This window comes from Lepisosteus oculatus, chromosome 1, assembly GCF_040954835.1.
Source record: "Lepisosteus oculatus isolate fLepOcu1 chromosome 1, fLepOcu1.hap2, whole genome shotgun sequence".
NCBI lineage: Eukaryota > Metazoa > Chordata > Actinopteri > Semionotiformes > Lepisosteidae > Lepisosteus > Lepisosteus oculatus.
In genome coordinates this window covers 17,175,903-17,190,944 of record NC_090696.1, presented here as the reverse complement: position 1 = coordinate 17,190,944, position 15,042 = coordinate 17,175,903, and the positions used below count along the sequence as shown (strand labels likewise).

The 15,042-nt window shown below is 46.5% G+C and overlaps 1 protein-coding gene across 2 annotated transcripts in view; it reads right to left on the bottom strand.

Moving 5' to 3' along the window:
* Positions 1–10,416, bottom strand: part of asic1b (acid-sensing (proton-gated) ion channel 1b) — a 56,669-nt gene extending 46,253 nt beyond the window's left edge. The window contains exon 1 of one of the 2 annotated variants that reach the window (XM_015344202.2): positions 8,721–10,416. In XM_015344202.2, coding sequence (XP_015199688.1) covers positions 8,721–9,368 — 648 coding nt within the window. In that variant the 5' untranslated portion in view covers positions 9,369–10,416. The remainder of the gene's footprint in view (positions 1–8,720) is intronic. The other variant, XM_015344203.2, reaches the window with a different exon arrangement.
* Positions 10,417–15,042: the final 4,626 nt, after the last annotated feature.

Genomic DNA, 15,042 nt, shown 5'->3' with positions numbered 1-15,042 from the left:
CCTGGGACAAAACTGAGATCGCTGCTGGAAGAGGTGTTAGTGGGGCCAGCAGGGGGCGCTCATATTGTTTGTGTGGGTCCTAAGGCCCCAGTATAGTGAAGGGGGCAATAAGATGACAAAAGGCAACATTGAAAATCCCAGAGTGTTTCTCAAAAAGAGTAGGGGTGTTACCCCGGCATCCTGGCCAAATTTCCGCCTGGCCTTTACCAGTCATGGCCTCCTAATAATCCCCATCTGGTTCCATCACTCTGTTCTCCTCCTCACTGAGAGCTGGTGTGTTGGGAGCGTTCTTGTGCACCATGGAGGCCCTCACATCACCCAGGTGGGGCTACACACTGGTGGTGGTGGAGGAGAGTCCTCATTACCTGTAAAGCGCTTTGAGTGGAGTGTCCAGAAAAGCGCTATATAAGTGTATATATATGTGATGATGGCGTGCTCAGCCATGAGTCACTCACGGATCTACCCTGATTAATATTGTTGCGCCCACGTGATGCGCTGTAACCATGTGCACGCAAGGCAGGCTGGGAACGGCGGCTGAGGGGCGGGACTACCGCCCGTATATAGTTGGACAGGGCTAGAGACGCCCTCTTCCCTCGTGTGTCCGTGTAGGTGTGGTGCAATGCTGTGTCCCTCCTGTCCCTATGTGTGTAACCCCCCCCTCAGCGTCTTTATTAAATGTCCTGCCAACCCGTGCCAGAGCCTCCGGCCTGTTTTTTTCCGTCGGCGAACCCCAGGAGCGTTACAATATCCAGCAAAATCAATCTGCATGACAATTCTGCACTTTCAATATGTCTTTCTCGATTCCTGATATGCTGTCGCCAGCCTGATCCATCTCTGATCACAGACGGAGGAAAATCACAGACCCTCTGCAGCGGGCGAGCGAAGGCCCGGCTGAACCACAGGAATAGCGCGTGAAGTAAATTATTTTTGAAAAGGGCAACGGAAAACTTTTTGGTTTCGGAGTGACAGCCCGCTTGGAGGAAGCTGCCTCCCCTGTACTGAATGATCGCGCAGGTGGAGTCGTGCCGGCTCTCTCCCCGACGGGTCACCGTGGAGAAGCCGCGACGACCGCCGTCCTGTCCACAGCTTGCGGGCGAGTCTCCGCCCCCCTCCCTCTTTTGTTCAAGCGAGCTTGTCCTACGCTTGCATCTTGCCCTGCAACTCAGCATAATCCCGCGAAGCGGAAATGCGCTTGCTGCGGTGCTTCCTAAAAAAAGAAAGATCTCCGCGGCTGTAATTGATAGCTTGCTCAGACGCTGCTGACTGGCGCTGTTTGAAAATGATCCTGCTCTCTCTTCGCCTTTGAGACAGATCCGCAAGGAGCCGGTTTGGTGCTCAAGTCATTGTAACCGTTCTGTGTGACTGGATTTTTTATTATATGCTGTGGAAATTAATCATATTGGCAACAAAAGGACAAAAAAAAAGAGTTTGTAAAGTTTGCTGTCAAGAGGTGTTCAAGGGAATTAGCATCGCATTATATTTTATCATTATTATTTCAGTTGGCTGAAGCTTTTATACAGGCTCATGCATAACAGTCAAAATGCAACATCACTGCGTTCATCCATCCATTTATCTTTAAACTGCTTTATCTAAATCAGGCTCGTGGGGGAGCCGGATCCTACCCCGGCAAAGCAAGGGGCGTAAGGCAAGCTACACCCTGGATGGGACACCAGTCCATCGCAGGACACGGACACACACACATTCACACCAGAGCCAGTGTTCTCAGAAGCCAATCAATCTAGCAGTACATTTTGGATTGTGGGAGGAAACCAGAGCACCTGGAGGAAACTCACATGAACATGGGGAGGGGGGTAACATGCAAACTCCACACAGACAGCACCCCGGGAGTTGAACCCAGGGCTCCCACACTGCGAGGCAGCAATGCCAACCACTGCGCCACAGTGCTACACTCATTTATAAAAACATGGTAGTGCAATACAGAATGCGACGATGCATGCAGTGACATTATGTTCCCCAGGAAACCATACAAGCACAGCATGAACCATCATGAGAGCCTCAGGGATAGAGTATGTCCTCCACGTTGGAGAGCTCAGGATTGTCCTCTGTACCGAGCCCAGCTGTGGACTGCTTCAGGGCAGAGGTCTCACGAGTCCTTTACCCAGGCTGCACCAGTCAGTCCTGCTCCCTGGCTGCCCTTCTGCCTGAAGTTTGTCGGGAGTGACACTCTGCTTGACACCTGTCTGCAATTTCATGTTCTTGCTCTGATTTCCTAACCCACAATCCAGATTAATGATCCTTTTTTTTAAATTTAATACCCGATGTGTTACTGTATGTGTGTGTCTCTGCAATCCCATGCCTTCCAAACAGGCCGACACCAAAGCCTGTCTGCTCACATTAGGGTGAGAAAGTGGGGGGGACCAGCCACTTTACTAATGGAGATAAACCCCCACCCAGGGGAGACCAATTAGAGTAGCCAATGAACCTGACCTGCATGAGGAACATGGAAGAACACCATGCAAACTCCACACAGACACACACCCCAGTCAGGAATCAAACCCAGGACATTGGAGCTGTGAGGGACATGCTAGTAGTATCATACCACTGACCCATCCCTAAACATACTATCCCACCTTATATCTGCCAAATTACACAATCTGTGCTTTGCAATCTGCAACATTTCTCATTACAGTAGTTAACGGTCTGCTATTCCTGTGTGGTCAGTAACATCTAAACACTCACACTCCTCAGAATAAGGTCTTTAACAATAATATTAATGTCTACTATTAAAGTACAAGGCCAATATACATAATTCCTTTCACTGTTCTTAATACAATCTTCAGAAGTGCTATTAAGGCGGGCACTGCAGGCCGATAAGGAACAACAGCAGAGCGGAGATAGTTGGCACTGTGACCAGTTAGGCAGAAAGGATCATAGGGTAAAGACAATTTACAGCACACTGTTGGTAGGGAAATATGGAAATTTCACTGCGCAATTAAGTGGCAGAAGCCAATCAATGTGATCGGTGGTTAGGTTTTATGCATACACTGCTCTGTGCATTGCAGATACTGCACTATTCTAGGATAATTAGACCCACCAAAAAACACAAGTGGGATATATTTAATCTCTATGAGGAAATGCAGATTACACTTCATTAACTACAAGCCTGCTCAGAAAGTACTGGGTCTTGTCAGGTTTTGTGGGAAATACAGTAATGCTGTCTCCTGAGTTGCATCAATTAGGGTTTTAGCTCCAAATGGTGTTAAGGGGAAAATTAAACAGAAAAACTATGTAATGAGAGGGTAAACTGATCAGGAGCATTTCTTCAAATTGAATTAAGCAACGGCATAACGTTTCCAACCAACCAGCACAAACAGATGTAAATGTCTACTGTTTGGTTTTACAGCCCTGCTGGGACTGGAGATGTGATCCTAAAAAGCACAGTTCCAGAGTTACCGAGCTCTTAACATTTTAATCTAATAATAATATTTATCATTTCAGGCTGTAACACCTTTTCTGCAAGGATAATGTGACTTTTTTAAATTAATAACAGTTGGCTTAAAACAAATTATTGGAGAGTGCACTTATACAATTCACATTCGCAATATGAATACCAGGAAAAGCAATTAAAATGGATTTGTTCACAAATCAGATTAGTCCACACAGGCCTCAGACAAAGCCCTAGAGCTAGGTGTCCCCGTGTCTTCTGGTCTGCATTCCACCGGAGCTCTAAGTGACCTAGATGAACCCCCTAATCGAATTACCAGTTTTCCAATGAAGCCCTTTTGAATGATTTTCACATTTGTGACAGCTGAAAGTTCAGAACCTGCCTAACGGAAATTCATAACTCGAATTCTCCAGGTGAAAATCTTTTTTTTAAGGGGGGTTTTAGGTGGGTCGGGGAGTTTCTAGATGTCCTTAAAGCACCAGCACTTAAATCCTGAGATAATTTGTTGAACTGGTCCAGTTTGGCCAACAAAGGCCCCTGCCTTTAAGAACTAAGCTTCAATCAAACGTTGCAGACACCAAAGTTCTCCCAGACCAGACCAGTACTGGACAGCCCTGTCCTGGAGTCTGGAAGATTCTAGGATCTATGGAAGCTCGCGGGACTATAAAGCAGGGGTTACCCAACTCTTTACTCTTTACTCAGCGTTACCTATGTCTCCTTTTACAGCATGATCACCAGTGAAAGGCCATAGGGATCAAACAGTCCTACCAAAGCTTAACTTGATCAGTTGCTCTCTTCTTCTCACAAACACACGGCTGCTCATAACGCAAAGCAGGGGTGGGCAGTCCTGGTCCCGGAGGGCTGGTGTCTCTGTAGCTTTTCCAGGTCTGTAAAACTGCTCCAATTAAGCCAACGATGAACTGACTGATCTCACCAAGAGCTGCGATGGAGCAGGACTGCCCACCCTGTTCCCCAGTGCCAGGGGGACCCTCCTCGGGCACAGCAGGCTTGCCTGTGTGTCCCTGGGCCATGCAGCCCGTCCTTGGAGCTTGGAGACATGCAGAGAATTGCACGCACGAAACCTGACCTTGGTTTGACAGCCAGGGTCTTAAATGGTTAATAGTCCCAGACAAAATGTAAACGAAAAATCACTCAATCTCCGGAAGACATCAATGATGAAACGAGATGCCCTGATATTGGGAAGACGCTCTAAAAACAGAACAGCCTTAATGGAATGAGCGATGGTCTACCGCAGGAAGTGTGTGCAGCATGGCGCGCCTCATATTTTACAGAGGCTGGAAACCAACACCCCACTGTGCTCACATGCGGTGTCTGATTGCCTTGGCGTGATTTATGATTGATCTGCAAATGCCGCGCCTCCATGAAGAATCAATCCCTGCATTAAACAGCACTTAGAAAAACAACTGGTGCTTATAACTAAGAGGACAGGAGAGCGCTGAAGCCAACATACGCACACAGCTGCCAGCGGTGGTCATTGAGCGCCAAGGGCAAAGCACAAAAGGAAAGGCATGTCTGCATTTTCCCACAATTCTCTGAGGCTGCGAAACCCTACTTTTTCGGGATATGGAACTTTTCTGGCAGGCAAGGGATCAAACTACAGGGGTTGGCAACTTCTCCTGAGAAGGGACACATTGAGAGAGAAAAAAAAACACTTCCCAAAGGCCAAGAGAGACACAGGAGGAAACACAGAGAAAAAGGCACAACAGCAGGCAGGCGCCACACCATCCAAACCCAGAAAATGACAAGAATACAAAAAGATAAAGTCATTGGGATTACAGGTGTGCACAAAGTGGGTCTGAGTTCTGTCCCCCACTCCTAGGATAGACGCTGGCACTGCTGCCACTTTGGTTAGGTGAGAAAACCCTCTTAGCGAACTTCCACAGGAGTGAGACCGAACAAGATTGAGTTTCTTCTTTCCTCTTTCCTGATGTGCCTTCAGATAATTGTGTGAATCGCCGGGGGTAATCGCTGGCTATAGGCACACTCGTAGTAAAGGAGGGCAAGGGTTCGAACCCCGGACCCAACGAGTTTTACAAGTCACTAATGCCTGTGGACAGCTCGGGGCCCTTCAGTTCCACATTGCACAGGGGCACATCACACTGGAGGCAACCAAGGAAAAGCACTCGTTTGCCACACTGAGTATTACACTTAGCAAGAGATTAATGTAACAGTGCGGGTGGTCACATGTACCTCAGACGCACACTGAAAAGCCCCGCTGACCAGGTCAATGGAGAGCACGCTCACCAACATGTTTCTCCATTGTGGCTGGAACCCTGGCGTCTGTGCATCTCTTAAAAAGGTTGGGGTTGAAAGGGAAAGATCAGACAATCCACATGAAACGAGACGCCCTGATATTGAAGATCTTTCACAGGGTCCAAGCTGAGCTCTTTCTATGCTTATTGACCTCACAATGGCAGTGTGCTTTGTTTAAATACTGCAGACAGGTTAAATGTAATTTATTTATGAGTGTACTGTAGGTAAAACGCATACATTTTTCCACTGTGACACAGCTGTAACTCTGTATTAATTCATTCTTGTGTTCAATCCACTGGATTTTCTCTTCAACACTTAGCTAGTACATCCTAGCATTTGGAAGTCTTCTTTAAACTAATATTGTTATTGCTTTTTGTATTTGCTTTTTATAACTGAGTTCCACGTTAGGAACTGTGATCAGTAACAGCTGAAGCCATTCTCTCTGACAAGCATCTCAAGTCTACTAAAATACACCAGTTAGCATTCCTACTGTGAAAAATGAAATGAAATTCCATCTCTGTGGGCAATGATAAGTATAAACTGCCAGGTGGTCAATAATGAGAAACATTCAGCAGTAAGTGAGGGGTCTGGGCCAGAGTCAGGCTAATGAAATGAAAGCCAAGTACCCCATCCCTCAGTTGTATGAAGGAAAACATGGAGAACTGATTCCAAGGGAATCAGCCGCCACTTCTCCTGACCAATCACCCCATCTGGAGAGCACTAGCTAGTGGAAATTAAGAAATAAATGTGGAAAGCTCATGTTAAAAACTGCAGCTTCTTTAAGTTTTAAAAAAGCGTTCAGGAGGAAAGTATCAGGGAACTGGGAGAATATGTGGTGCTACCTGCTGTCTTGTGATAGGCAGGCTCTGAAGGCACACTGAGGACTCTTTCGCACACACTGTTCCCCCTCCACAATAGAGCCCTGACTGTCTCTCTGACCTTCTGTTCATACTAACCCCCTCCACCCAGCTTAGAACTGACCAGTCCATGTTCAGTCGAGCCACAATCTAGCGGGTCGCCCTTTATTTGTTTTGCGACAAACTCCAGATTGAACAATTTACCAAAGTTATTTGTTGAGTCAATTAGGAGAACAAACTCTGAACTGCATTCTTCAATCACAGACCTGCTGAAGAACCCATCACATGTCTCTAGAATCTGATGATTGAAGTGTAGCAGCCATATGTTGATTAAATGAAGAATCCAGAGACTGATGGTTTCGTAATTCACTGAACCAGTGTATGCATTGCAGACTTGGCATCAATTTCACCTGCATCTGGACATCTTGAATTATTGATTTAACACTTATTCTATTAAAGTTCCTTTAAACAGAAATAAGAGAATAACTATTTAATATAAAAGTGAAGAAGATAAAAATATGTTTTCTAAACTGAGTGACACAGGAAGACCTACCTGTCCAGAGAGGACAGGGTCAGTGACCACAGCCTGGACATAGAAACTGGACACAGGCAGACCTGACTGCCCAGAGCAGGCAGGTTCAGTGACCACAGCCTGGACATAGAAACTGGACACAGGCAGACCTGACTGCCCAGAGCAGGCAGGCTCAGTGACCACAGCCTGGACATAGAAACTGGACACAGGCAGACCTGACTGCCCAGAGCAGGCAGGCTCAGTGACCACAGCCTGGACATAGAAACTGGACACAGGCAGACCTGACTGCCCAGAGCAGGCAGGCTCAGTGACCACAGCCTGGCTCTCCTGGATCTCAATTGACTCCTGTTCTCTGCACCCATATAGCCACTGGACGGATGTAAATTCTGCCTCTGGCTCTACCTCCTGTGTCAATGAGAGCTACAATTTGAATGCACTCCTTCCCTCATAAAGCCCCTGAGTCTGGAGCTCTCTGCCTGACTCTGTTAACCAGGTGTGCGATCCTACTCCTCATTCACTTCTCAGCTTCTGCCTTCAAGAAGCCTTTGAAGGGGACAGGCTTTACCTTGATAAAAGTCCTGCAGTTGCTCGGACCGGAGTAGAGACTCTCACCTAAGCTATAAAACAGCTGACATTTGCTAAACAAGCAGACCACATTATTTTAACATGCATACCTCATGTTTCTCAAAACGCTGAAACAACGGCAGCAAATTCTTAAGGAATTTAACTTCAGTGCAGCAGGAGTTCCATCAGAATACCTCCACTTCTCTCTCAGATTCCCTAAGGCTCTGGGTAACAAACGATCAAGCCGATGATTAACAGTTCTCAAATTCATAACGAATTCTGACTGAACATTAGTTTGTTACAAGTAACAAGTGTTGCCTTATGTGTTAACGCAGAGATGTCAAATACTAAAAAAGTAACTTAATTACTTATCCCCAAAGGTATTTTAACTTTCATTTCAATTTAGCAGCTGCCTAATTTAGCCCCTGATGCGTTCATTTGTCATTGTGCTTCTGTCATGTTCCCTGCCAGCAACAGAGATGTCATGATCATTCTTTCTGACCATGCGAGGAAAGCACACAGACAGCAGGCCTATCACTTCCTGTCTCTGTAGACTGGATGAAACACAAATCTTTAACCCTGCCTGCACTGAATGCCTTTGATCAGAGCTGCTTTTACACCTAAGGCTTCAAGGGAATGAGGGAGCTGGGAACTAAGCTTACACCTGAAAACCCTACTCACCCTCAACCGGTTTTAAACCCGGATACAGGCATTCAAAAGCAAGAACCCGAACAATTTGAACTACCAAACTGAGCAAAGGCGAACACTCACTGTCTGCTGCACCTTTAAGAAATGAACACTGATACTTGTGCCCGAAGACCTGGATCCTGTACCTTCTACAGCCCATTAACGGAGCATGGCTACAACACTGCTGGCTGGAAAACCAGGTTTCCCCCTTTCCATCCCATTGAAAGACTTTGCTCCAACGAATACTCATTCCTGTTAATGCTCCCTGGCAGCCGGATTCATTTCCTTCCTGAAAGTTCCCGTGCAGGTGTGGACTGGAACAACAGGGATAAGCACCGGCCGTTCTGCAGTCACCGTGCCAGAGCCCTGCTAGAGCTGAGCCTGCCCCCACCCCTCTCACCTCCCTGAAGTCCTCCGGCCCACAGTCTTTGCCCCGGTACTTGCATTCCAGCAGCATGTCCTCGATCCGGTGCCGGGTGCGGTTGAAGAACTCGTCCATGCTGAAGCTGCCGCCCTGGCGGTCCGGCTCCGGGGCCAGGGGGATTCCAGGAGCCATGTTTTCTTCGTAGCCCAGCAGGGGCGCCATGAAGAGCAGGTCGGTGAAGCTGATCTGCGAGCGCCGGAAGGTGTTGTAGTTGCAGAAGGTGATGGCGGGGAAGGTCATGACCGGGGCGTCCAGCTCGTCCAGGGTGGTGACGTGGTCGTACTGGTAGTAGTAAATCACCCGGTCGGCCACCTGGTACAGGAACATGCCCAGGGAGAGGAGGAAGGCCGCGGCCCACAGGCCCTGCCGCGGCCCGAACGTCTTCTCTTCCACAAACACGTGGTCGGCGCCGTGCAGCGTGCAGCCGGAGACGAAGGTGGCCAGGTCGTCCACGCCGCTCTCCTCGCTGTCGTCTTCGTCGAAGTCGCTCTCCTCTTCCTCCTTCTCGCTCTCCCCGTCCAGCCCCGGGCGGCCATAGCGGTCCTCATGGGGGTCCTTCTGTCCCTTCCAAACGGCGGCGTCGTCGGCGGAGAACGAGATGGTGCAGAAGATCTGGATGGGCATTGCGAGTGCGCCGTGGGGCTGGCCGCCTTCAGCTAGGACACAGAGGTCGAATCAAGCTCCTCTCCCTTTTCACTTTCCTGCAGGTCTGTGCCTGGGACTGTCCGAAGATGCGACAGTACGACTGGGCAAACTCATAGCCGGCTCATCCCAACCTGAGACGCTAATGCCTGCTGTGGATCCTAGAAGAATATTTTCCGGCACTGCACTCAATTCCTCAAGCACAAGCAATCAAAAGGTTGAAACATTCACAACCTCAACTACTCCGTCCCACTGGTGATAGAGACGGACGCATCTTGATTGATCAGATGATGAGAGCTGAATAACGTCGAGGACAGAAGATGGAAGAGTTTCTTTTACAAAGCGCTGTCTTTGAAACGCAAGCCAGATGTGTTCTTTGGAGCTGTGCTGATCAAAGAAAAAGAATCCTTTCGAAAATTAGGAAGATCCTGATAAAACGTCACAGGTCTCGATCCAAAGCAGAAAAACCAGCGAGACTAAACTTTGGTATCCAGTAAAAAGTAAGAGTGAGAAAGCAGGAGAATTTATGAACCCCCCCTGGGTAAATCCGAGCGCTATCCTTCGGAGTTCGTCTCCTTGGTACCGGCAGCCGGAGAAAATGTTCCATGGATCTGTGTTTTTAAACGGCGCTGTGGTCGTGTGATACTTAAGAAGGAAAAAATCCAAAGGAGTGGCAATCAATGAAAAAGATTCGCGAATACAAGTTCGGGCTCGCAGGTGTGCTGCACCCCTGATGAGAGGCTCTGTGTGGTGTGTGCTCCCTCTCTCCCAGGGCACTGGTCCTGCTCTTGCGAGGCACAAAGTGTTTTGCTGCTGAATGCTGAGAGCTGCCCTTCCCCTGACTCTACCGATGTTTGAAAAAAAAGAGGACACAGCCCAGATCTGTAAGACATACTCCCTCTGAGCCTTCCTTGTGCTGCTCATTAAAGAGCCCGCTTTAATGATTTATAAGGGTTTTTTTTATTTCCGCCCCTATGGCAGGATGCTGGTGGCTGAGGGAACCCAACTGTCCTGACAACTACTCATGCAGTCTGCCTTTCGCCAGCCCGTCCCGACCCCCAAATGCCGAAACAGCCAAATCAGACAGAAATATGAGCACTCGCTTGTTTAGAGCGTGGGTGGGCATGTCCGAAAGTGTTCGCTGAGAGATTAAACTTTCACTTTAATAAAAATATGGACACAGCCAGCATGTCTGACTAAAGATGTCTTTTTTTAGAACAAGCCCGCACATGCCACAGGATTAAAAAACGAGCAAAATAGTGGATTGCATTCTCTGTTACTCCCCGTTAGTGCCACAATCTGAGTTTAGTTAAGAAACATTTGAACACCTCCATTCATCTTTTCATTTTTAAGGGGATTTTTAGAAGCCAGCATTCCAGGATTGCCGTATGATTTTGACACAAAGTCCAACACAGTCTTAACACCTCTCTAACCCTTTCAATCAGCTAACGATCAATTTTCTAATGGCCCGAGGGCTAAATCCCATTCTATCATCCCATCTGCAAATCTCAACACCAGAAAAAAAAACCTGAATGGAATTAACCTCTCTTTCTGACTACAATCTGTGACGCGCACCAGTTACAATGACCTCCTTAATGAAATTCAATTTTCAAACTTCGGCTGAAACTAATGGAAACTGGATTCTTCGAGGCAGTCAGCCATACAGAAAAAAATTAAACTCAGATCCTTTCATTTCCATTAAGAGCAGTGGGTTTTGCCAAAAGTAAAATCTTCTTTAAAAAATAAAAGCATGAAAAAGACAGTGACATGGATCTTGAGCTTATCCCAAGAATTTGGCCTACTGTATGTGGTAGAGGAAATCTGCAATTAGTCACAGCAGAATCATCAAATGAGTAATTTCTAGTAGATTTTCTTTGTTTCCTATTTCCAATTTGTTATGTACATTGCTATTGTTCCAGGCTGGTTCTCTGATGCCAACTCTGCAAACACTAATGTTAATTACTACCCATAATAACCTGGAGCAACATTCTGCACTCAGGCTTGTGTAGCATTAATATCACTCCCCCTCACCACTTCCTGCCAAGTCCTCTTACGAAACTGGGATACATAATTAGCCCAGAGACTTTTGCAGTGTCTATATATTGAAGAGATTAATCAATGGGGTATATTTCATTTCAACTGGTTAAGAGTAAATTCAATCTTTTTTTCCACCGCAGCCTGGTAAAATATCCTATTCCATGTTTCTTTTTCCATACCCACTGATATTCAATTCAGGGCTAAACTCTGCTATAATACAGCAAACATGGTCTGATTGTTCAGCAGATGGCACCTGGTGTAGAAACTGGTAGCATTCCCTATGTACTGCATCTCTGCCCTGTTTATTAATTCATAGACCTCTGTCCTTTCACAAACCCCTGCTTCTTTCCCAGCTGCTGTCCTCTGGTTGGGTTTCATGCATCAGCGACTTACAGTCTCTCTCAGAATCTGAGCCCCGATCGCCCCCCTGCCCCTCTCCAGTTTCCTGGACGTGCTTAGATAGCACTCCGGAGATCTGCCTCAGCATTTCCATGACAACTCTGTAGTAGTCACCCAGAACCAAGAAGGTCAAACAAAGTCTGCCCTGTTTGCAAAGATATACAGACATCACACTGTAGACTGGAGGGAAAGGTGCTCTAAAGCGTCTTCCTTCATCATCCAGCTTTGCTGGAAAAATCAGTTCAGGTCAAGGTGGCTTTTGCAGTTACCCCCTTCAAATAAAATGTTGCAGCTGGCAAAACATGCGCAGTGCAAAAAATAAAAAGTACAGCCATGCAGGTCTTCCTGGATTGCTGCCTTCATTCTGGCCACTCAGCTTACATGCTTTTCCTGTTGCTCTGTTCTCCGCTTGAAATTGAGCACGTGGGAGTCGATTCAAACAACCAAAATGCGAGCATTCGGTGGTTCACATTGCACTTTGGACAAGTTCGGACCTCCAGGTCTGTAAGACAGAGGCTTGACCACTGCAAAGATCTGAAGGTTGACTTAAGCCTGAATTGTGCACGAGGCTACTTCTTAACAATCCAACAGTTATTACTGAGATCATGAACTTGCACAGCAAGTGCCAAATGCCTGTACAACCGTTAGTACAACTGTTATTGCACCTTTACTGCAGCCAGCCACCTTTGTAATGTGATTGCTGTAGTAGTCAGTGAGCAGGTGTTATTTTCTTACAGAATGAGGAGGAGAAGAGTGTGTAACAACACAGCCTTAACTATGCCGTAGTCAATCTACATGAACGAGTGTCTAAGTAACTCCAATTTGTTTGGCAGATTTACAATGAGAGATGGAAGAAAACAGCATAGCCTTGTTCTGCTCTCAGAGAGATTTCAACTCTGTTTCATGTACAAACACCCTACACTGTCAATAAAGACAGCTGACTGAGATGCAGAGTGAGACAGAAGGCAGAGGCTGTCTTTTACTGGTGGGAGAGGTTCCAGGGTGACAAAACCTATCTTTCACTGCACAGAAGCACAGGTCAGCCACAAAGATGCAATGGATCTGGATCAGGTTTGGTTTCCCAAAACTGTCCACATGAATCAAGCAATTAAGGATTAAGCAATTAAGTCCCAGCTTGACTCGTTGCACCCACGTTTAGGGACAAAAATCTGTGCACATTTCTTAACTGACACTAGGTGGCAGCAGAATCCCATCAAAGGCACAGCCCATAATATTGTTTCTCGTAACCTTTCAGGCTAGAAAAAGAGACCTGTTGCTTGTTAAAATACTGGAGATATCTAGAGCTGGAGTATTGTTATTCTGTGGCTGACCCTCACACAACAGAGAGCCAGGCCAAGCCAATTCTAACTGGCCAGGCAGAGAACAGATGATGTTTGATGTGAAACTATGGAGGTACAAAGACCTTGCACCCGATGATGTCATGCAAGAGATCAGCAGGTAACAGTTCAAATATTTGGCAATAAATAGATCTGACAGCAGCACGAGTGAAGTCATAAAACAAGCCATACAATTTCTCCTTCTGACCTCACAGATTTACTATTCATATGTCATCACTTACGGTGTTACTGCTTGTACTTACTGACATCATTTTCTGGAAAAAATGCATAATTTCCAAAACCTGTCTTTTCCCAGCTGCCAGGTCAGTCTTTTTTCTTGACAGAATTATTCGTATAAAACATTGAAGAAGGAATTAACTTAAAACCAGTGTTTTATGGGTAACCTTTGAAGAGGTTCTGAGAAATCGATTATAAAATATTTAAAATAACTGCATCATCCAATTCAGGGTCGTGGGGGACCTGGAGCCTATCCCAGCAAGCTAAGGGCACAAAGTAGGGTTCACCCCGGACAGGACGCCAGTCCCTCGCAGGGCACAGACACACACACTCACACCAGGGACAATTTTCCCTGAAGCCAATCATCCCACTAGTACAGTATGTCTTTGAACTCTGGGAATAAATTGGAGCACCCAGAGGAAACTCACTCAAACACGGGAAGAACATGCAAACTCCACACAGACAGCACTTCAGGTCTGGAACTGAACCAAGGCAGAAATGCTCACTGCTGCACCACCGTGCCGCCAAAACCCCTAAACATGACTGAGAAAATAAGATTTAAATAAAGTTTGACTATTGAGGCTGGAGTGCAAGCCAGATTATACACAAACCACCCTTTACAAACTGAGCCTGAAAGTGTGACCTACAAAATTCCTGACTTACACAAATAGCTGCAAATAGAATGCTGTATCAGGACCCAAGCGCCTGATCAGCAGTTCCTGCATGCAATACCTCGTCATGCCACAGAAGGGCAGTGTTGGCACTGGCTGCTGGCCTTTCCTGGGTGTGTTTGCTGGGACTCCCCGAGTGGCAAAGAGCTGCTTAACATCTCCTTTCATGTGCTGCCCAGTAAGCAGGGCTGATGGTTATCAAATCTGCTGTTGCTGTGGAAACAGAACACTTGAGCCTGTTTAAGGAGCCGCTAGCCACCCATCGTTAGAAAGGCTTGCTCATTTCGTAGAACACCATCGCTTTAAATACATATTTTTTTATGTAAAAATGAAAATATTTGCTTGCGACAGGAAGCTGGCTTATTGAGACAAGACAATCACTGCCCCACAAGTAGCCTACATATCCATACAAGTTATACAGTGTTAAAAAGCACATCAAAGGTAAACAAAGGCCATTAACATCGCATGGGGAAATGCGGAACTAATTTACTGGTATTTATACCACCAGAGAACACTGAGTTAATTGGACAGGAATATGGTCGTGGTGTAGTTTACTGTAAAGACTGTAAAGCAGAAGGAATAGCTTATTGGATTACTGGGTGAGAATGAGTATGGCATGCATGGTTCTGTTGTGGGGTGATTTGGACCTGCTAGAATCAGCGTCATTTATCCCCTGACCTTGGAACCACACAGCTTCAGCCCATTCATCTGATAGTGGAAAGCCTGTATTTGATACACTTGATCCAAAGGCAGTGCTGGAGAGGGACAATTCCCTCTCCAGTATATAACTTCAATAACCTTTTTTTACATTTATTTCCCAAATCTTTCTTGCTTTTCAAAGCAAGAAGTTTCAGAAGATGGTTTCCTGGCACACGCTCGTTCATCAGAACATTGATGACTTGAGATTCTGCATTATTCTCTGCCTTCATATGCTCTGAGGGAGGAGGAGCTGAAACACTGAAACACAGAGGTGAA